This window comes from Mirounga leonina, unplaced genomic scaffold (assembly GCF_011800145.1).
Source record: "Mirounga leonina isolate KUSES-001 unplaced genomic scaffold, KU_Mleo_1.0 Mir_166, whole genome shotgun sequence".
Lineage (NCBI taxonomy): Eukaryota > Metazoa > Chordata > Mammalia > Carnivora > Phocidae > Mirounga > Mirounga leonina.
Genome location: NW_023270418.1, coordinates 25260747 through 25285278, shown reverse-complemented (window position 1 = coordinate 25285278; position 24532 = coordinate 25260747). Strand labels below are relative to the sequence as shown.

The 24532-nt window shown below is 38.1% G+C and overlaps 2 protein-coding genes across 2 annotated transcripts; both read left to right on the top strand.

Moving 5' to 3' along the window:
* The first annotated feature begins 15928 nt into the window (after positions 1-15928).
* On the top strand, positions 15929-16828 carry LOC118015585 (olfactory receptor-like protein OLF1). The gene is given in 3 exon segments (XM_035012325.1): positions 15929-16260; positions 16262-16419; positions 16422-16828. Coding segments are annotated over 3 exon segments (897 nt in total).
* A 4584-nt stretch (positions 16829-21412) lies between these two features.
* LOC118016281 (olfactory receptor 5W2-like) lies at positions 21413-23731 on the top strand. Its single transcript, XM_035013722.1, has 2 exons — positions 21413-21417; positions 22795-23731. Exons 1-2 carry the CDS (start codon positions 21413-21415, stop codon positions 23729-23731), a joined length of 942 nt encoding a protein of 313 aa, XP_034869613.1.
* The last annotated feature ends 801 nt before the right edge of the window (positions 23732-24532 follow it).

The window sequence follows — 24532 nt, the reverse complement described above, 5'->3', positions numbered from 1 at the left end:
TGTTCTTAAACTTGGAAATAATGGATGTCATTATATTACCACAACTTTAATCCCATGATCCCACTCATTAAGGCACCCACATGAAATATTATTGAAATTACTGACTCCATCAATCAACAACTGTTAAATATTTTGTAGCCATCGATTAGACCAATATATTCTGTTCAGTGCCTATTTCAACAGTCTCTCAGAGGTAGTTTGCCTTCAGCTCTAAAGGGATATAATTCACCTTTACTTAGCCATCCATTGAGTATCTCAATAGGTCTGCCATCCCACACAATTTTTTCAGGCAAGATATTAACTGCATTCAGCTTTCTCTGCAAACATAGGTATGATATTGTGTATAAAGGATCCTCCTCCAAAGAGATTCATTTGACAGACTCGTTTTGGACATACAAACATTTACAAGGGAGCTCATAAAAAGGGGGTGGACCATTATCCCTCACAGTAAAAGACCCCACCCCTGAAGATTATTTGGTAAACCAGAGATTGCTCCATCCCTACCACTATAAAGAAACAGCTATTGATCATCTTAGCACCTGCAATATTAAAACAAAACTAAAGTCTTATAGACTTACGGGGTTTCTGGAAGAAACAAATCTTTGATTTTACTTAAGCCAATTTATGCTTTGACTCACAAAGTTGCCCATGGTTAATAGGGCTTTTTAAAAAGAGTTTCTAGAATCTGCCCCTATTACAACTGGCTGTCCTGTTAGTGCCTCCCAGAGGGTCCTTCATTCTAAGTGGCCAGAAGTTTCCCAAGGACTTCTGGTACAAGAAATCGCCCTCCTCAGCTCTATGCTACCCACCATTAAAGTGGTAATTGTGAGTGCATACTGGGCTCTCCTGAAAATAGGGGCTCTCACGGGCCCTAATCCCATGACCCTCTATTAGCTGACCACTGTGTCTTGTGTCATGGAAACAGTACCCCCACAAGATTAGGGCAGTTACTGACCCCTCCGTGCTACAGGATAAAGCTAAACTTGGGCCCACAGGTATATCCCACTTTCAGTAGTGTGTGGTCTCCCCTGGCCTCAGTCCCTTGCCAGAGACCAAGGTGCTGAGTGAGTTACTTCTCTCCTGGACCCTTTGGATAATCATGGAGCAGTTGGAGTCAAGTGAATGTACAGGAAAGGGAGTTTTTACACTTAATACGGACAACATTCCTACCATTGTACATGATAGAACTCTCTAGAGGAGTTGCTGTTTGCCCCTTATCAGGACATCCCTGATCACAGATGAGAACCCAGGATGGGCACAATTGCTCAGACTTCAAGCAGTCATCTTGATACTCTGACCAATAATCAGCTCCATCTTTACCTTTTTATAGACTCTTGGACCATTGCCAATAGTTTAACTGTCTGGTTAGCATAATGGCTGCAAAAATAATTCCTTATATAAAGTTGTCACAGTCTCTGGCAAATAGCCAGCAAGGAAATGAGGCCCTGATTCTTACAGTGGCAGAGAAATTAACTTTGCCAACAGCTTGAATGATCATGAACATAAATCCTTCCCCAAGCAAGCATTCAGATGATGCCCCAGCTCCAGCCAAGGCTTTGACCACAGCTTGCTGGAGGACCCAGCTAAACCCTGGTCATGCTCCTGCCCTACAGAGACTATGAGCTGATAAATAGGTACTGATTTAACCTTCTAACTTTTTGGTAATTTGTTATGCCGCAATAGATAATTAATATATATGTCCTTTATCAGCTTGAGAAAGGCTCCTTTTTCTAATTTATTAAGATAATTTACTCGGAATGTATATCAAATATGTCACATTGTTGGATTTCCTTTCTGCATTTATTGAGATAATCTTGTGGCTTTTCTCCTTTAATTTGTTCATATGGTTAAATAAATTGATTTTTAAATGCTCACCAACATTGAATTTCTGAAATAAATCCTTCTTGGTCATGTTATATTACCTGCCTTAAGTAACATTGGATTTGATTTACTAATATTTTGTTAATGACTTTTTGTATCTATCTCCATAAGTCAGACTATAATGTTCTCATTTTTAAAAAATTCTTCTCAGGTTTGGTTTTAAGGTTCTTATGGTTTCATACAAAAAGCATAACATTATGCTATATTTGTCTAGTCTCTGAACAATTTTGCATAATTTGAAACTGTTTCTTGTTAAAATATTTAGAATTCACCAGATAAGCCATTTGGGCTGGTACCATTTTTGTAAGAAAGTTTTGAGTGTCATTTTTTTTCTGAATGCAGAATAATAGTTTGACTTTTTAAACCTCATCTTTCTAAGGTTGTCATTCTAATGTCTTTTGAAATCCTTTATTTCTGATGAGAAATCACTCATTTTTATGTTTGTTTCATTTGATGGTTGTTTGGGTTCTTTGTCTATTTTATAGTTATTTTTGTTGCTGTTTTGCTTCATTTTCTTTTAACTATTCTATGCTTAGATGTAATTCACTTTGCATTCATTATATGTTCACTGAGATTCTAGATCTGAGTGTTGGTGTAATTTCTCTGTGTTCTTATAGAATTATCATTATTATTATTATTTATTATTTTTTTAGGGATCATATTTTCCTGCCTCTACATATGTCTCATGATTTTTAAAGTTTATTTTACACTGGATATTTTGCATAAAAAAAGTAGAGACTTAAGTAGACAATATTTGCCCTTAGAATTAAGAACAATTTCTCTGTGTAGCTGCTAGGATAAGGGGCTGAGTCAATCAAACCTATAGTTGAGCTTGGTCTGGAATTTGCTGCAGCTTTAATTAGATTCATTTCTCCATTGGCTCTAAATATTTCTATTATTTATACATAGTGAAGTGATAAGGATTTTTCTTTCTTTAGTGATCAGTTTGGTAAAAATAGAATTTCTTGTCCATTCTTTGGTGCTTTTGTGTAGATTCGAAATAGCTTTAGTCATTATTTTATTTGTTTTCAGTAAGATAGCTGGTCTGTGCATCTTAGGCTGTCATAGTCCCAAAAGAAGAGTCTCCTTTCTTACAAGATATTTATTCATTCATGTAAATTAAACTAGCTTTCCCCCTTGTTTTGGCAGTTCTGTAGGACTGATTAATGGTTAAATTACCATTAATTTTTGCTAATTTGATACTTGTTTTAGAACATGAGTTCAATCTTAATTCAACTGTATTTCAATTGGTCTGCCATAAAATTAATTCAACTTATTGGGGTATTGATACCAAGGGTGGGAAAGTATAGAATCAGGATTTACTATTTAATGATGCTTTATTGGGGCTGAAAGTCAGAATATCATGTGCAGAGAGAAGAGATACATCTTACCGAAGTAACATAAGTGTTTCTTAAAAGAAAATAACGAAATCTGAAAAACACTCCCACAGGGTGAGAAATCAAATACTGTCCAGTTGAATGAAATAACAATTACACCAAAGGTCTCTAAGAACACTGGAAGATTAGGGGTGCCTTCAGGACTTAGACTTACTCCTTGGGTGATCACATAGTTGTCTCTGGTGCCATCCAGTGTGTAGAAGATGTAACAACTCTCTAGATTCTGGGGCAAAAGGAAAACACTGTGTTTATTCTTTCCCAAGCAGGCCCAGGGTGAAAGAGCACTTGCTGGGAAAGTCTGATTTCCTAAGAACTGGTTCAAGGTGGGCATTCTAGGTATTTGCGTGACAGAGCATATATTTTTCTGATGACTTTCTATACCGCGTTGGCTTCAGGTTCCAAGCAAAAGATCCTAATATAAACCCTCTGATTCATCAATTTTCATTCATTCATGTTTCCTAATATTCAATTCACAATTCATTAAGTTAAATTCGTTCAGTAAGTTGCTCATTATAGATATATTTTTCAATTAATTTAATTCTTTTCTATAGATTCCAATTCCTTGGTGAATTACTCCACTCTTCAGTCATTTTTCCAATTAATTCTTTTTAAACCTACTTTTACAATTATTCTAAAGTCCTTACTTGCCAACTCCAAAAGGCGGTTCAATCTTCATTTGCTTTTAGCCTTTTCCCTCTTCTTTATTGCTCATAAGTCTTGCCCACCCTCTGTGTATTTGCTTATTTCATGCCATATAGTGACTACAAAGAAAAATGTTCCAGATGATTTCACCCACCAAAGACTGTTCAATCATTCCTCCGATGAAGTTAAGGCTGATAATCTCAATTCAGTCTGAAATCGATCTGAGTTGAATCTTCCTTACAGTTTTGGCAAGATGGAGTGTACCTCCAGTTCACCCCTATTTCTAAGGAATGACATTCCAGGCTTACACTTAAGAACTTGGACTCTCTTTGTCTCTTCAGCAAGAAGAGAATGAAAGAATTTCCTGTGTTTCAGAGGTTTCTGGTTTACATCTTTAACCTCCCACCCCGACCAACTTTAGAATTTGGGGAAAATGCCTTGAAAGGAAGATCACTATGTGTTTGAGGCCATACAAATGTCCAGTTTTGCACTATTCCTGTGTGCAATTACCAAAAGTTTGGCAAGTTTTTTTGAGTCCAGCTGAAGCCCTGTTCCAGGGACCATACCTGTATTCTCAGATTAGATTCTCAGGGAAATGTGGTTTCTGATTGTGAGGTCAAATGAGAAATCCCTCTAAGGTTTTACACTTTTTTTTTATTCTCAGAACCCAAATTCATAGCAGGTTTTTGTATCCTAAACACTAAGAAATTGGGAGATTTTTTAAAAAGATTTTATTTATTCATTTGAGAGAGAGAGACAGACAGAGAGAGAGAGCATGAGCAGGGGAGAGAGGCAGAGGGAGAAGCAGACTCCCCGCCAAGCTGGGAGCCTGACATGGGGCTCCATCCCAGGACCTTGGGATCATGGCCTGAGCTGAAGGCCGACTCTTAACCATCTGAGCCACCCAGGTGTCCCATAAACCATACCTTAATATCTACATTAAGATGACTTAGCTATTCCTCTGTTTTTAATAGCATGACTAAATTCATCTAAGAGTTTTCGCCCAGGCAAATATTTTGATTGCTCATTACAAAAATTTCTACAACCCATAGACTCTTTAATGGAAAACATCAACAGTTTACTCTTCAAATTCTTTGGATCTCTTGCCACAAAATCCTTTCTTTGTTTCCACCAATCTGAACCATTGTCTCCCTTTTTAAAAAAATTTTATTTTATTATGTTATGTTAATCACCATACATTATTTCACTAGTTTTAGATGTAGTGTTCCATGATTCATTGTTAGTGCATAACACCCAGTGCTCCATGCAGAATGTGCCCTCTTTAATACCCATCACCAGGCTAACCCATCCTCCCACCCCCCTCCCCTCTAGAACCCTCAGTTGGTTTCTCAGAGTCCATAGTCTCTCACGGTTCGTCTCCCCCTCCAATTCCCCCCCTTCATTCTTCCCTTCTTACTATCTTCTTCTTCTTTTTTTAACATATATTATTTGTTTCAGAGGTACAGGTCTGTGATTTAACAGTCCTACACAATTCACAGCGCTCACCATAGCCCATACCCTCCCCAATGTCCATCACCCAGCCACCCCATCCCTCCCACCCCCACCACTCCAGCAACACTCAGTTTCCTGAGATTAAGAATTCCTCGTATCGGGCGCCTGGGTGGCTCAGTTGGTTAAGCGACTGCCTTCGGCTCAGGTCATGACCCTGGAGTCCCGGGATCGAGTCCCACATTGGGCTCCCTGCTCAGCAGGGAGTCTGCTTCTCCCTCTGACCCTCCTCCCTCTCATGCTCTCTGTCTCTCATTCTCTCTCTCTCAAATAAATAAATAAAATCTTTAAAAAAAAAAAAAAGAATTCCTCGTATCAGTGAGATCATATGATACATGCCTTTCTCTGATTGACTTATTTCGCTCAGCATAATACCCTCCAGTTCCAACCATGCCGTTGCAAATGGCAAGATGTTGAACCATTGTCTCTTGATCTCTAGCCAATCCTATCAAAATCTTGCTTTGAAAGATCTACCTTAAACCAAACTTCCTAAATTCTTTCCTTGCTTCCCCCTTCTCCACTGAAACTGTGAAAGCTCTGTGAGGTGGTGTTCTCCCTTATTAAGGCAAGTAGTAAACTCAGCTTTGTCTTATCAACTGTTTACTTTGGTGATATATGAGGAAATCCACCTTTTGCATCATATATATAAACTCATCATTATGGACTAGAGAACCTTCAAGAAAAGTTATACCTATTTAGAGGTGAGCTGAAAACTTACAGATGTCCCTGTAGGAATTTATCAAGTATAAGTATGGGTAAGAAACTGAAATATATAGGCTTTTCTAGAACTTTTGACAGCTACATAGTGCTGGAATATCAAAACTGAAGATGCAAGGAAACTCAAACAAATGGTAGATTTTCTATTCAAGACATTTTCTAAATTCAAAACTTCAGAATATAATGACAAAGAGCACTAAAACTTTTCAAAAAACAAAGTCTGTTGGCCATTTGGATATCTTCTTTGGAAAAATGTATGTTCATGTCTTCTGCCCATTTCTTGACTAGATCATTTGTTCTTTGGGTGTTGAGTTTAAGAAGTTCTTTTTATTCTTTTTTTTTTAATTTTTTTTTATTCTTATGTTAAACCCCATACATTACATCATTAGTTTTAGATGAAGTGTTCCATGATTCATTGTTTGTGCATAACACCCAGTGCTCCATGCAGAATGTGCCCTCCTCAATACCCACCACCAGGCTAACCCATCCTCCCACCCCCCTCCCCTCTAGAACCCTCAGTTTGTTTTTCAGAGTCCAACGTATCTCATGGTTCGTCTACCCCTCCGATTTCCCCCGCTTCATTCTTCCCCTCCCGCTACCTTCTTCTTCTTCTTTTTTTTTTTAACATATATTGCATTATTTGTTTCAGAGGTACAGATCTGAGATTCAACAGTCTTGCACAATTCACAGCGCTTACCAGAGCACATACCCTCCCCAGTGTCTATCACCCAGTCACCCCATCCCTCCCACCCCACCCCCCACTCCAGCAACCCTCAGTTTGTTTCCTGCAATTAAGAATTCCTCATATCAGTGAGATCATATGATACATGTCTTTCTCTGTTTGACTTATTTCACTCAACATAATACCCTCCAGTTCCATCCACGTTGTTGCAAATGGCAAGATCTCATTCCTTTTGATGGCTGCATAATATTCCATTGTATATATATATACCACTTCTTCTTTATCCATTCATCTGTCGATGGACATCTTGGCTCTTTCCAGTTTGGCTATTGTGGACATTGCAGCTATAAACATCGGGGTGCACGTACCCCTTCGGATCCCTACTTTTGTATCTTTGGGGTAAATACCTAGTAGTGCAATTGCTGGATCATACGGTAGCTCTATTTTCAACTTTTTGAGGAACCTCCATACAGTTTTCCAGAGTGGCTGCACCAGCTTGCATTCCCACCAACAGTGTAGGAGAGTTCCCCTTTCTCCGCATCCCCGCCATCATCTGTCATTTCCTGACTTGTTAATTTTAGCCATTCTGACAGGCGTGAGGTGGTATCTCACTGAGGTTTTGATTTGTATTTCCCTGATGCTGAGTGATGTTGAGCACTTTTTCATGTGTCTATTGGCCATTTGGATGTCTTCTTTGGAAAAATGTCTGTTCATGTCTTCTGCCCATTTCTTGATTGGATTCCTTGTTCTTTGGGTGTCGAGTTTGATGAGTTCTTTATAGATTTTGGATACTAGCCCTTTATCTGATATGTCATTTGCAAATATCTTCTCCCATTCTGTCAGTTGTCTTTTGGTTTTGTTGACTGTTTCCTTTGCTTTGCAAAAGCTTTTTATCTTGATGAAGTCCCAATAGTTCATTTTTGCCCTTGCTTCCCTTGCCTTTGGCGATGTTTCTAGGAAGAAGTTGCTTTGGTTGAGGTCAAAGAGGTTGCTGCCTGTGTTCTCCTTTAGGATTTTGATGGACTCCTGTCTCACATTGAGGTCTTTCAACCATTTGGAGTCAATTTTTGTGTGTGGTGTAAGGAAATGGTCCAGTTTCATTCTTCTGCATGTGGCTATCCAATTTTCCCAACACCAATCGTTGAAGAGACTGTCTTTGTTCCATTGGACATTCTTTCCTGCTTTGTCAAAGATGAGTTGGCCATAGAGTTGAGGGTCCATTTCTGGGCTCTCTATTCTGTTCCATTGATCTATGTGTCTGTTTTTGTGCCAATACCATGCTGTCTTGATGATGACAGCTTTGTAATAGAGCTGGAAGTCCGGAATTGTGATGCCGCCAGTTTTGCTTTTCTTTTTCAACATTCCTCTGGCTATGCGGGGTCTTTTCTGGTTCCATACAAATTTTAGGATTATTTGTTCCATTTCTTTGAAAAAAGTGGATGGTATTTTGATGGGGATTGCATTGAATGTGTAGATTGCTCTAGGTAGCATTGACATCTTCACAATATTTGTTCTTCCAATCCATGAGCATGGAACGTTTTTCCATTTCTTTGTGTCTTCCTCCATTTCTTTCATGAGTATTTTATAGTTTTCTGAGTACAGATCCTTTGTCTCTTTGGTTAGATTTATTCCTAGGTATCTTATGGTTTTGGGTGCAATTGTAAATGGGATCGACTCCTTAATTTCTCTTTCTTCTGTCTTGTTGTTGGTGTATAGGAATGCCACTGACTTCTGTGCATTGATTTTCTATCCTGCCACTTTACTGAATTCCTGTATGAGTTCTAGCAGTTTTGGGGTGGAGTCTTTTGGGTTTTCCACATAAAGTATCATATCATCTGCAAAGAGTGAGAGTTTGACTTCTTCTTTGCCAATTTGGATGCCTTTGATTTCTTTTTGTTGTCTGATTGCTGTGGCTAGGACTTCCCATACTATGTTGAATAGCAGTGGTGATAGTGGACATCCCTGACACATTCCTGACCTTAGGGGGAAAGCTCTCAGTTTTTCCCCATTGAGAATGATATTCGCTGTAGGTTTTTCATAGATTGCTTTTATGATATTGAGGTATGTACCCTCGATCCCTATACTCTGAAGAGTTTTGATCAAGAAAGGATGCTGTACTTTGTCAAAAGCTTTTTCTGCATCTATTGAGAGGATCATATGATTCTTGTTCTTTCTTTTGTTAATATATTATATCACATTGATTGATTTGTGGATGTTGAACCAACCTTGCAGCACAGGGATAAATCCCACTTGGTCGTGGTGAATAATCCTTTTAATGTACTGTTGGATCCTATTGGCTAGTATTTTGGTGAGAATTTTTGCATCCATGTTCATCAGGGATATTGGTCTGTAATTCTCCTTTTTGATGGGGTCTTTGTCTGGTTTTGGGATCAAGGTAATGCTGGCCTCATAAAATGAGTTTGGAAGTTTTCCTTCCATTTCTGTTTTTTGGAACAGTTTCAGAAGAATAGGTATTAATTCTTGAAATGTTTGGTAGAATTCCCCTGGGAAGCCATCTGGCCCTGGGCTTTTGTTTTTTGGGAGATTTTTGATGACTGCTTCAATTTCCTTAGTGGTTACAGGTCTGTTCCGGTTTTCTATTTCATCCTGGTTCAGTTTTGGTAGTTGATACATCTCTAGGAATGCATCCATTTCTTCCAGGTTATCTAATTTACTGGTCTATAGTTGCCCATAATATGTTCTTATAATTGGTTGCATTTCTTTGGTGTTGGTTGTGATCTCTCCTCTTTCATTCATTATTTTATTTATTTGGAGCATTTCTCTTTTCTTTTTGATAAGTCTGGCCAGGGATTTATCAATCTTATTACTTCTTTCAAAGAACCGGGTCCTAGTTTCGTTAATCTGTTCTACTGTTCTTTTGGTTTCTATTTCATTGATTTCTGCTCTGATATTTATTATTTCTCTTCTCCTGCTGGGGTTAGTCTTTATTTGCTGTTCTTTCTCCAGCTCCTTTAGGTGTAAGGTTAGGTTGTGTTTTTGAGACCTTTCTTGTTTCTTGAGAAAGGCTTGTATTGCTATATACTTTCCTCTTAGGACTGCCTTTGCTGCATCCGAAAGATTTTGAATAGTTGTGTTTTCATTTTCATTGGTTTCCATGAATTTTTTAAATTCTTCTTTAATTTCCTGGTTGACCCGTTCATTCTTTAGTAGGATGCTCTTTAGTTTCCATGTATTTGAGTTCTTTCTGACTTTCCTCTTGTGATTGAGTTCTAGTTTCAAAGCACTGTGGTCTGAAAATATGCAGGGCATGATCCCAATCTTTTGATACTGGTGGAGACCTGATTTATGACCTAGGATGTGATCTATTCTGGAGAATGTTCCATGGGCACTAGAGAAGAATGTGTATTCTGTTGCTTTGGGATGGAATGTTCTGAATATATCTGTGAAGTCCATTTGGTCCAGTGTGTCATTTAAAGTCTTTATTTCCTTGTTGATCTTTTGCTTAAATGATCTGTCCATTTCAGTAAGTGGGGTGTTAACGCCCTCTACTATTATTGTATTGTTGTTGATGTGTTTCTTTGCTTTTCTTATTAATTGGCTTATATAATTGGCTGCTTCCATGTTAGGGGCATAGATATTTACAATTGTTAATTCTTGTTGGATAGACCCTTTAAGTTTGATATAGTGTCCTTCCTCATCTCTTATTACAGTCTTTGGTTTAAAATCTAATTTGTCTGATATAAGGATTGCCACCCCAGCTTTCTTTTGATGTCCATTAACATGGTAAATGGTTTTCCACCCCCTCACTTTCAATCTGGAGATGTCTTTGGGTCTAAAATGAGTCTTTTGCCGATAGCATATCAATGGGTCTTGTTTTTTTTATCCAATCTGATCAGCTGTGTCTTTTGATTGGGGCACTTAGCCCATTTACATTCAGGGTAACTATTGAAAGATATGAATTTAGTTCCATTGTATTGCCTGTAAGGTGACTGTTACTGTATCTTGTCTGTGTTCCTTTCTGGTCTATGTTACTCCTAGTTTCTCTCTTTGCTTAGAGGACCCCTTTCAATATTTCTTATAGGGCTGGTTTTGTGTTTGCAAATTCCTTTAGTTTTTGTTTGTCCTGGAAGCTTTTTATCTTTCCTTCTATTTTCAATGACAGCCTAACTGAATATAGTACTATTGGCTGCATATTTTTCTCATTTAGTGCTCTGAACCTATCCTGCCAGTTCTTTCTGGCCTGCCAGGTCTCTGTGGATAGGTCTGTTGCCAATCTAATGTTTCTACCATTGTAGGTTACAGATCTCTTGTCCCGAGCTGCTTTCAGGATTTTCTCTTTGTCTCTGAGACTCGTAAGTTTTACTATTAGATGTCGGGTGTTGACCTATTTTTATTGATTTTGAGGGGGGTTCTCTGTGTCTCCTGGATTTTGATGCCTGTTTTCTTCCCCAAATTAGGGAAATTCTCTGCTATAATTTGCTCCAATATGCCTTCTGCCCCTCTCTCTCTTTCTTCTTCTTCTGGGATCCCAATTATTCTAATATTGTTTCATCTTATGGTATCACTTATCTCTCAAATTCTGCTCTCATGGTCCAGTAGTTGTTTATCTCTCTTTTTCTCAGCTTCTTTATTTTCCATCATTTGGTCTCCTATATCACTAATTCTCTCTTCTGCCTCATTTATCCTAGCAGTTAGAGCCTCCATTTTTTATTGCACCTCATTAATAGCCTTTTTGATTTTGACTTGGTTAGATTTGAGTTCTTTTATTTCTCCAGAAAGGGTTTCTCTAATATCTTCCATGCTTTTTTCAAGCCCAGCTAGTATCTTTATAATCGTCATTCTGAACTCTAGTTCCAACAACTTACTAATGTCTGTATTGATTAGGTCCCTGGCAGTTGATACTGCCTCTTGTTCTTTTTTTTGAGGTGATTTTTTCTGTCTTGTCATTTTGTCCAGAGGAAAATAGATGAATGAGAGAACAAAATGCTAACAGGGTAACAACAATCCCTAAAAAATATACACTAAACAAATCAGAAGAGACCTGAAACTGGGGGAAAAGAAAGGGAAAGAAAGAAAAAAAAAGATAAAAAAAGAATATGATCAAATATGATCAAGCTGGTGAATAGATCAGTGCCACACATTAGATTTTCGGCATATTTTGGTCTGTTAGAAGAAACTGCCTCCCGAAATTTTAAAGAAAGAAAAGCTTATATATGTACAAAAATAAGGGTAAATACGATGAAGGGATGGAATATGACTGTAAAGATGAAAATTATAAAAGATTTTATAGAAGGAATTGATAAGATAAGAAGTTGGTTGAAAAAAGAAAGAAGAGTAAATAAAAAAAAAAAGAGGGAGAGAATATGATCAGGCAGGAGACTAGAACAAAGCCATACACTAGAGATTTAGGGTATATTTTGGTCTTTTAGAAGAAACTGTATCCCCAAAATTTAAATGAGAACAACTTATATATATACCAAAAATAAGGTTAAGCACTATGAAGGGATAGAATATGACTCTAAAAATGAAAAATAAAATGATTTTTAAAACAGGGATTGGTAAGATGTTGGTTGAAAAAGGGAAAAAGAAAAATCAAAAAAAAAGAAAAGAAAAGAAAAAAAAGAAAATTAAAAAAATTAACTTTGAAAGACTAAAGAATCTTGATAAAAAAGCCATGGATTCTATGTGCAGTGTTCCCCTAGCTCTGGAGTTCTGCCGTTCTCATTGATCGGTAAACTTGGTCTTGCCTGGCTGTTCTCACTGATCTTCTGGGGGAGGGGCCTGTTGCCAGGGTTCCCAAAAGTCTTTGCCGGAGGTAGAATTGCCCTGCCCTTGTGTGGTCTGGGCTAAGTAATCTGCTCGGGTTTGCTCTCGGGAACTTTTGTTCCCTGCAAGCTTTCTGTACAGCTTTGGAGGATGAGAGTAAAAATGGTGGCCTCCCCATCTCCACCCCAGAGGATAAGAGGACTCGGGGCCCCACTCCTCAATGCACCCCCAGAGAAAAGCAGTCAGTCACTCCCATCTCTCTGGTCTCTGGCCGCACTCCGTGCTCACCAGACCAGTGACCAAGCATTTCTATCTTTGGCTCACGACCCGTGTGGAGTCTCCAAACCCAGCAGATCCCTGCAGTGCACTCCCCCGCCGCTCCTCCTGGGGGAGGAAGGGGAGTCTCCCGGATCTGCCGCTTGTTGGGTCCCTGCTGGAGGAGCAGTGGCCCGACTGTGCCGCAGATCACGGTTTATGGCAACCCTGAGCTGAGAGCCTGAGCCTCGGCTCCATCTCTGCAGCCAGCTTCCCCGCTCCCATACCTGGGATCTCTGCCGCGCTCAGGCACCCCCGGTCTTTCTGTGACCCCGAGGGTCCTGAGACCACACTGTCCCGTGAGAGTTCCACCCCCCGCTTAGCCACTGGAGCGACGACCCTCAGCGGAGCCGACTTCTAAAAGTTCCGATTTTGTGCTCCGCGGCTCTATCACTTGCCGGTATTGACCAATGGAGGCCCCCTCCCTGCCATCTATCCTCCCAAATATCACCTTGGATTCACTTCTCCGCACATCCTACCTTCCAGAAAGTGGTTGCTTTTCTGTTCAGAGAGTTGCTGCTATTCTATTCTTCAATCTCCTATTGAGTTTGGAACATGTAAGCATTTCTTTCCCCTTTCAGCAACTCAGCCTGTCTCATGGTGGCCACCCCCTTAATATTCCAACCACCTTCATGGTCACTCTCATGAGCTTTGGCTTGGACACACCTGGACTTGAATTATGCCCACCAATGAGTAGCTTAATGACATGACATATTACTCTCAATATTCTTATCCAAAATACGAAATTAGTAATAAGAATGCAGCTTTATAGAGAGCCAATATATCACAAGGCTTTGGAGTCAAGAGCTTGGGTTTCGATCTTTTTCTATCACATCTTACCTCTCAAACTCTCAGTGCCTTAGTTTCTTCATCTGTAAAAGAAAGAGGACATTGACAAAAACTGCACTGTAATTTTCTTAGTGTGTGTGTGTGTGTGAGACAAATTATATATAATGTGTTTAGAATATTGCATTGCATGTGGTAATCATTGTATAAGTGACAGCCTTGCCACCTAGCACTGCTCATAAACTAAGGATGGAAGAGAACAAGGGAGCAATTGAAACTGTGTGCTGTTTACATACCATGTGTCAGTTTCTCTAAAGTGTGACCACATAGAAGGATAGATAGATGATAGATGATAGATGGATAGATAAATAGATAGATGATAGATAGATAGATAGATAGATAGATAGATAGATAGATAGATAGATAGATGATAGATAGATGATAGATGATAGATGGATAGATAGATAGATAGATAGATAGATAGATAGAAAAATAGATAGATAGATAGATAGATAGATAGATAGATAGATAGATGATAGATAGATAGATAGATGATAGATAGATAGAGACAGACATAATTTTTTCTAACCCATGAAGCAACTGTCTGAGATACCTGTCATTTTTACAGTATGGATGAAGATATATACATTAAATTGCACTAGGTCACACATCTCACATGTGGCCAAGATGAGATTCTAACCAAATTCTTACTAACTCTAAAGTAAAATCTTATCTTTTCCCAATATCTTGATGACTTTGGAAACAGACGTAGGAATAAATGAACCACTGTCCTATTGTAGTCCTGCATCTCATTCAGTCTGAGGAAGTAACATGACAGTATATTAATCCTTCTGGTTCCCTTAGGCTTCTCTGTGCTTGTGCCCTAGGGTGTCTGAATGATTATATGACACACACACACACAAATGAAGTTCACACCACTGTCACTGAAAGAATAGGTTTTACATAAATGAGAGAACAACCCAAAACAATTTTGTTCCCTTCCTGGCAATATTACCATGGATCATTGAATACTTGGCTTGTTTGTTTTATGTATTTCCAAGGACATCTTTTGAGGTTAAGAGAAAAGTTTTTGTACTTCAAGCTCAAGCTCCATTTTTTTTTCTACTCCTGGAAAAATTCTGAGATCCCTGAAGCAAGCATTGACAGAATTTTTAGACTCAACACCCTGAATTATACTAGCATAAAAATAAATGGGAGCTATTTTTGTTTGCACAGAACATATAATCAGTGAGGAGGCCATATACAGTAATATTTTTGAATTAGAAGCCAACTTATTACTAAATTTTTTGCCCACTTTATTCAGTCAGTCAACTAATATTCATCAGGCACTCACTAGAAGCCAAGAATTCTAATAAATGCCAAAGATAGAGAAATGATTAATTTAATCATTTTGGTTTAGTATCTTTTTTTTTTTTGAAGATTTTATTTTTTCATTTGAGAAAGAGAGAGAGAGAGAGCACAAGCAGGGGAAGAGGCAGAGGGAGAAGGAGAAGCAGACTCCCTGCTGAGCTGGGAGCCCCAAATGGGGCTCATCCCAGGACCCTGGGATCATGACCTGAGCAGAAGGCAGACGCTTAACCATCTGAGCCACCCAGGCGTCCCATTTTGGCTTATTATCTTGGTAGGATTTGTGGAGCCACCCTAAACACTTTCCTATCAAAAATATACTCACAGCTGATTTTAATGGCATTTGTTTTCACTTCATTAATATCACCTTTACTTCATATTAACAAAATAACCAGCACTGCTCTGCCTAGAGTACGGCATACTACTATCTATTAAATCCTGGAAAGAAAGAGCAAATTGCTCTACAGTTATCATTCTAAGGCAGACTCTAAAGTCAATTTATGTTTAATAATAAGTGTATTTTTCTTCTCTTCATATCATTATTAGTCCATCCATTAATCCATCACTTTAATCCCCTGAACCAGCTATTGTGCTATATCTGGGTACAAAAAAGTAAGCAAAATCAGATCCCTACATGCAGAAGCCAACTATCCAATGGAAGACAGAGTTATTCAGCAAACAAATAAGATAAAACTATTGAACATGGGATCTGATAGTTACTAAATTCTGAAATACATCTCTCAGGGTTTATATTTGAAAGGAAGTTTGGGCTTGGAGTCTATTTGCTTGTTTGTTTGTTCACTGCAACAGTAAAATAACCATGTAATTATACCTGTTTTTCTCTTTCCCTCAATGTACCATTTTAGGATGTTAGAATTCTCATAGAAAGAAAACAACACGGAATATGGATTTGATGGATGGAAACTACACGTTGGTGGCTGAGTTTGTTCTTTTAGGGTTTCCGACCCACCCTGAACTGCAGATTGTCCTATTCCTTATGTTTCTGACATTGTATGGTATGATTTTAACAGGGAACATTGGACTGATGATGTTAATCAGGATCGATCCTCACCTTCAAACCCCTATGTATTTTTTCCTTAGCAACCTCTCCTTTGCAGACCTCTGTTACTCCTCAGTCATTGTTCCCAAAATGCTGTTCAATTTCCTCTCAGAAAACAAAGGTATCTCTTATTATGGCTGTGCCTTACAGTTTTATTTTTTCTGCACTTTTGCAGAAAGTCGCCATCTGTAAGCCTTTACTGTATACAGTTGTGATGTCTCGGAGCCTCTGTACATGGTTGATTGTCTTGTCCTACATTGGAGGTAACATGAGTTCCCTGGTTCACACATCCTTTGCCTTTATTCTGAAGTACTGTGATAAAAATGTCATTAATCATTTTTCTGTGACCACCCTCCCCTGCTTAAGCTATCCTGCACAGACACATCAGTTAATGAGTGGCTTCTCTCCGCTTACGGCAGCTCAGTGGAACTTATCTGTTTCATTGTCATCATCTCCTACTTTTTCATCCTTCATTCAGTCTTGAAGATCCGCTCTTCCAGTGGGAAGAAGAAAACCTTCTCCACATGTGCCTCTCACCTGACTTCTGTGGCCATCCATCAGGGGACCCTTCTCTTCATTTACTCACGGCCCAGCTACCTGTATTCTCCCAACACTGATAAAATTATCTCCGTGTTCTACACCATTATCATCCCAGTGCTGAATCCGTTGATTTATAGTTTGAGAAATAAAGATGTAAAGGATGCTGCTAAGAGAGCTCTAAGGTTAAAGGTGGATTCTTCATGAACTATAATGTTCTGAGATTCATCTAAATCCCCAGTTACAAATTGTAATTGGGAACATGCAACATGCCTACTAGCAGACCCACAAGAGATATTATCCAGCACCTGGTTTTCATACAGCCAAATTCAAGTCATAACCCCGTGACATAAGAAAACATTTAAAAGTTTCAAAATTGCTGCTAAATAATAGACTACCATTCAATGATTACTCACTTGGAGTTAATGCTAAAAGGTGTTTTATCAGGTTGTCTCAAGGATATAATAAATAAATCAGGAAAGTGTGTGTGTGTGTGTGCTCATGTGTTTGTTCATGTGAAATATATCTCAGTTACATGGTAGATTACTGGATGAGGGAGGAGGCCAGATTCCCTTGGTTCTTATGCCAGCTCCATATCCGGCTAGTGAGTGGCATTTTGAACAAGTTACTTCATTTTTCTATGCCTCAATTAACTTATCTGTAAAATGGGGAGAATATAGTACACATGTCATCAATTGTTGGATGATTAACTGAACACATGTTGTGAATAGTATCTGTACCACTTTTGGCCCTTGATAGATGTTAATTATATATATTTTTATAATAGTTCACATTATTTAAAATGTATATTGTACAATGAGATGATAAGAGGCAGGGATGTAATGGAAGCAATAATACAAAATCAAATCCATTTTCTTCAGTTCAGTTCAGTAATATGATGCTAACCTTCTATACGCAATCTACTCCAAAGGAATTTGGAAACTTTTTCTAAATAGCACCTTGAAGAATATAAGTTAATTGCAAGACAAACTATTGGATTTGTTTCCCTGTCTATCTTTCATATTTTATACACCAAAGTATTATTAGAGGGATGGAACATCTTTCTCTGGCATCTCAGAAACAGAATCAGCTCTCCAATATATCACCTGGATCGCCATGAAGAGATCAACCCACATGCCCTGGTGGGACATCTGAAGACTGAAATTAGAGGCATGTCTCGGCAAAATGTATTTCAGTAACTGATATTTTATACTGTACATTATTTTTTTGTTATTATATTATTTTTGTCTCTATGATAATAAATTCAAGCTTTGACCCGGAAATATCAAGGTTTAAAAAGTATGTTTAAATCCATGTCATCTTTGCTGCAAAAATCCCCACAAGATACAGCCCAAATCATTGTCAGTTTTAAATTCCCCTAGGAATCTTTGCATCTCAGACCAAGAAGCCTTCTCCTGAGCATTTCTGTTGTTTCACTCACTAAGAAAAGAGCATCACTCACAACTACACACCCACCAATATATTCTAATATTAAATTTATATTTACTTAGCCAAGATTTGTTTGGCCAAGATTATAGAGACTCACACAGAGCCATACAGATGAGTATCTATCAACAGCTTTTCATGTTCGGTAAGCTCTTAACATATGCAAGCATCTATTGGTGAGAGGGTTCACAGTGCAATATTATACATCCAGCTGCCTATGAAAATCTTAGTTTTGCAACACCACTGCCTTTTCATGCTCAATAATTATATCACTAAATATTACACCACTTAGGAGAAAATATAGCTGTTTCCAAGGGAAGAAATAACTAAAAATACAGGGTATCAGGATTTTTTCAAGGTCAGAAGGGCTGTTGTTATGTGTTGAGCTTTCTAGATGGCCCACATGGCTTCTCCCACTGGGAGCATCCTATATTCATCCCCGGGGGGTTCCGGGCACCTGCTAAATTTCCAAGACTGCGTGGTAGCCAGCAAGGCCTGAATTTGTACTTTAGGTCCAGCAGAGTCAGAACTTTCCGAGGCCACCCACTTAGCTAGGCCTTCCTCTATGGTTTTTGCTGAGGCCTGTGTGGTCCCCGTATTCCTGAAGCTGCTGAATCATCATTTAGGTAATAAAAGCAGAACCACTATAAACATTATGGAAATAGGAAGTTTATGCCTGAACCTCCTGCAAATTTCTTTTTACTAATTCTAACCTGAAACCACACTGGAAAGATTTGGGATATGCAGATCCCAGCCATAACCACATTGGCAGCAGGATCCCAAATAATCCATCCCTTTTCAACATGCTCTTCAGAGACACATCTTATAATCACAATCAACGTTCAAATAAGACAACAGCAAAAGTGTGCTTATTTTTAACAGATGCATGCATACAACTGAAAGAAAAAGAGGCTACACAAAGTTTTATATGCCATTTTATCCTTATGGGGTGGTCTAGGGTCCTTCTAGCTAAGTCGCATGCCTTTGATATCCTATAACTTACAAAAAATTTAAGATAGAAGTTTAAACCTTCTCACCATATCTTGTGTTAAGAAGCAGGGGGATGGGAGAGGTGGAAATATTGGTTAATATATTTATATCAAAACAAGGGAAAATCACAACCATAACTCCTACAGTCTTGTTTTCACGACTGGCCACATGATCATAGCTGGCACATAGAATTTCCTTTTCTCCACAACGTCTTCCATATTCCCTTTAATTTCAGTAAGCATCCCAGTTGCCTTGTCTTCTTGTCTTGTGAAGTGGCCCAAACCTTTATCCCTCAAGTATAGGCAACATTATTAGTTCTTTCTATCGGGGACAGTTACAGTTTTCTGTCAACTTTTTATTCCTAGATATGGAATTCTAAAAGGTGCTCCTAGAGGCTCTCTTGCATTCCAGGAACACACCCCACCACCCCAACTCTATAGTAATGATCACCTGTTCCCTTTATATTCAAGAATGATCATCCCAACTGGTAAAGAAACCTCTTTCTGCCTGTTGAGTAAGAAGCATAAGGGTCTCAAAGTGACCAGATAACAGTCTTGGTATTAGTTGAATGGAACTAATGTGTTCCCTGTTGTAAGAATTACTTTTTATTTATTTATTTATTTATTTACAAAGACCAACAGCCCTAAAATTGTAAGGACCAGAAGCAAACTTTTCTTTAGTGGGTCATTAGGAATAATAAGAGAGGGACTACCTCTTTTTCTCTGCTTTTTCAGAATTATCAGCATGTAGGTGAACTTCTTTAAATGCCTTATCCTGCACATATGAGATATATTAATAGAAAAATCTCCAAATCCAACATACCACTATTCTTTGCACATCACCTTCCATTTCAAATAGCCAGAAAGACTCAGCAATGAATATTTAGAAAGCAACCACTTTTGCAAATGCCTGTGCTAGGGAGTTTAGAGAACACAAAATCTAAACATTGGTCTTATTCCTGAAGTCTCAAATGTAGTATATTTTATATATTTTCATATATAATTTTTACCCATACAAAAAGGAACGTAATTCAATAAAGAATGTACTAAGTATAGAGAAGGTGATGGAATCCCAAAGCCAATGAAATGGTGAATGATATGTAGTCGGCGGATGGGAAGAAATGCTCCCTGAGGAGAGCAGCCTGGCAAGCAAGGTGCAATTGACAAGAATGCTTTTAGTGTCATTGTTCACAATAGTCAAAAGGCAGAAACAACCCAAATGTTCATGCAATTGATGTATGAATTAACCAAATGTTAATTCCATAAAATGAAATATTATTCAGCCATAAAATGAAACAAAATTCTGACACAAGCAGCAACATGGATGAACCTTGAAAAAATTAGGCTGGAGGAAAGAAACCCCAGGTGACTTAATGCATGTATATAACGTTGTTCATACAAAATGCCCAGAGTGAGCAGTGTGCAGACTAGAAAGTGGGTTAGTGGTTTTCAGGAGCTGGGAGAGGGGGTGAGGGGTATGGCACCTAATGGGTATGGGTTTCTCACAGTTCTGGGGTTAGATAGTGGTGATGACTCAACAAACTTGAAAATATGTTAAAAACCAAAAAAACTGTATACTCTGAAAGGGTGAATTTTACAGCAATCAATGACACTTCAATAAAAAAGAAAGTATCATCGAATTGTAGTAACATACCTAAATGTGGTGTGAAAGAGAGTGTTTCAAATACAGAAGAAACAAAATGAACAATGGAAAGGAGCTAGAAATGATTAAAGAGGGATTGACTTGGGTTTCATTAGAAACTAGAGGAGAATGATATAAATTCAGAGAAGCTGAAGCATACTATAAAAATAATTTGGGGTATTCTTCCTGGCGTAGATCAACTTGGTGACAGTAGTGAAGCATTAAAGCTCAGCCTTTGCTAAAGTTGTTTCTGAATTCACAAGGGTCTATACAGAACCAGAAATATAATTAATGACATGTTTGTGTAACATCAAAACCTAAGGGCAGTAGCTTCAGAGATTTGAGTCCCAAATGCACCTGCTAAAATAAAATGCTAGCTGCCTATTGTTTGGCCACCAAAGATCTGCTCATCTCAGGTAGGCTTTGAGGTTCTAATTTAAAGAATATAGGGGGGAAAAAAACTTACCTTTTAGGAAAAAAAAAAGTTGTTTTTTTTTTTTAAATAAAGCATCTTTTGCCTGTTTACTCAACTAAATAAACTCTGCAATTTAATGGCCAAAATTATTTTCTTTTCAAAACTGAAAGCATCTGTCTAAACTTAGTATTCCCAATATAACTTTTAATTATTTTATTTTATAATTAAATATTGTTTATATTTAATAGGCACCACTTTACAAGTAACAACATGCACAAATGCTTCTTCGTGTGAACCACATGCCGTATTTACTTTGGTCTAAAGAACAAGTCCATTGTCCACTTTCTATTCTCATGTACAACAGAGACAGATGTACATGTAAACACATGACACACATACATAAACACACACACAAGGAAGAGAAGCTTGTATCTCTCAGAAGCATTTATAGTTCCTCATCTTGTTTCCTTTTTTTTTTTTTTTAAGAGAGAGAGAGCAGGGTTGGTGGGGACAGAGGGAGTGGGAGAGAGAGAATCTCAAGCTCCATGCTTAGCGTGGGAGCCCTACTTGGGGCTCAACCTCACGACCCTGAGATCATGACCTCAGCCAAAATCAAGAATCAGACGCTTACCCAACTGCGCCACCCAGGCTCCCCATCTTATTTCCATTTTTTAATATAGAGGTCCATTCAAAATCCAAAGAGATGCAAATGTATGTGTTAAATTCTGTTGTTTTTACTTTTTTTTTTTTTTTAGAACTTTTCTTTGGTTAAAAGACTCTTCCTTCAGCACCAGACCACTCCACAAATAGGTCATGAGTACTGTGGCAAAGCAATAATACATTTCTAGAGAAAGGTCAATAATGCTTACTTCATGTCTCAGCAAACAATAAAGACAACTCAGACCAGGATCATTAACATAATTATTTTCATTATTATTAGTGTGGGACATGATCATTGTTTCTAAAACTAATACAAAAAATCTTTTAACCTGATCATGTTTTTTGAAGATATAATAAATATACTCTTTTTTGTGTGTTCATGGAACATTTTCAAGCATACAAAATTGCTTAGTACTACATTTTATAGCCTGGTCTCTCTAACATTGGTGTTTCTTCCATATAATTTTTTTTAAGATTTTATTTATTTATTTGACAGAGAGAGACACAGAGAGAGAGGGAACACAAGCAGGGGGAGTGGGAGAGGGAGAGCAGATTTTCCACAGAGCAGGGAGCCCAATGCGGGGCTCGATCCCAGGACTCTAGGATCATGACCTGAGCCGAAGGCAGCCACTTAACAACTGAGCCACATAGGCGCCCCCTTCCATATAATTTTTGAAGATGTAATGAGATATCAATTCATCCAAATATCTTCCTTGACACAAGGGAGATAATGCTCTGAGGAATGAAAGAGCTTGTAGAAAGTCTCATACCTTATAAATGACATCTAGATTTAGATCAAAGTCCCTCAACCACCTACCATAGATATTTTTTATTATTGTCACATTAGATAGTAATGTGTCTTTAAAGAGTGACTATTGACCAAATAATTTTATGAGTATACAAGACAATTGCAGAAAGAAGTTGTGTTCTGCTTTACAGATATTGTGTGGTTGTCAGAAGAGCTGTATGTGCACCTATCATTTTATTGATCATTTTCTCAAAACTTTAGACAAGAATAAAGAAGAAGGGATGAAGGAAATTGCACATCCTTGACAGAATTCATTTTCTTGGGCATTACCAATAACCCTGGGATGAAAGTGACCCTATTTACAATGTTTCTTGTTGTTTGTCTCATTAATCTTGTTGCAAATCTTGGAATGATCATTTTAATTAGAATGGATTCCCAGCTTCACACACCTATGTACTTCTTCCTCAGCCACCTCTCCTTCTGTGACTTCTGCTATTCCACAGCAGTTGGGCCCAAAATGTTGGTAGACCTTTTAGCCAAAAACAAATCAATCCCCTTCCTTGGCTGTGCTCTTCAATTTTTGATCTTCTGTATGTTTGCTGATTCCGAGTGTCTACTTCTAGCAGTGATGGCCTTTGATGGGTACAAGGCCATTGGCAACCCCTTACTCTACACAGCCAACATGTCCAACAGAGTGTGCTCCCTGCTCATGGCTGGAATTTACATGCTGGGAACAGCAGATGCTTTGATACACACAACCTTAACATTCCACTTATGTTTCAGTGGATCGAATGAGATCAATCATTTCTTCTGTGATTTACCTCCACTCTACCTCCTTTCCTGCTCAGATACAGAGATCAATGAGTTGGCATTATTCACCGTTTTTGGCTTCATTGAACTGAGTACCATTTCTGGAGTTCTCATCTCTTATTGTTATATAACCCTATCAGTCATGAAGATCCACTCTGCTGAAGGGAGGTTCAAAGCTTTCTCCACCTGCACCTCCCACTTAACTGCTGTTGCGATTTCCAGGGGAACCATGCTCTTCATATATTTCCGGCCGAGTTCTTCCTACTCTCTTGATCAAGATAAAACGACCTCATTGTTTTATACCCTTGTGATTCCCACATTAAACCCACTGATTTATAGCCTATGGAACAAGGATGTGAAAGAGGCCTTGAAAAAACTGAAAATTAAAAAGTGGTTTTAAGTATTTATATCACATACACATGCTTTGTGGTTGTTGTTTTTGTAAAATTATATTGCATAACACAAGAGAAACAAAGTTGTCTCAAAAACTTTAATTTAACAAAATGAGTTTGTTTTAAAGCCCTATCACTATAATTTTGCATTTCCCTAAATATATCATACTTTATTATGTGTCTACATTTTATATATAGTACTCCCACTTTGTGGAAAGCTTTTCTGACCTTTCTAATTTTGCCAGATATTTATTTGTTCATTCTTTCTTTCAAACATCAATTTATTACACTTAGATGTATTGTGTGTTTACTAAGTGAACTGGAGTATGTAAGTGCTTTATATCCTATGGTACATCTAGTAGTGTTCATCGTAATGAATCTTATAGTTTATTCAAAGTAACCAACATTACTTACCTAAACACCAAGTAATTCGCGAGTCTCAAACTCATTATGAAGTAAAAACATGGGGCTTTTATCCAAAGAAAATGTCCAAATCTAGAGTAAAAAAAAGGCTTCTTTGGCTAGAGATACTGAGTCTCAGATCTCAAAAGATGCAAGTTGGGAGAAGTAAAGATAATAGGCAGACTATCTGACAATTAGAGACATCTTGAGGTGGACAAGTGGTGACTTTTTAGAAGTAAAGAAGTATGGTTGCCAAAACATGGATGGACCTTGAGGACGGAAGTTATGCTAAGTGAAATAAGTCAGACAGAGAAAGACAAATACTGTATGATCTCACTTATATGTGGAATCTAAACAAGTTAAACTCATACAAGCAAAGAGTGGAATGGTGATTACCAGGGGCTTGG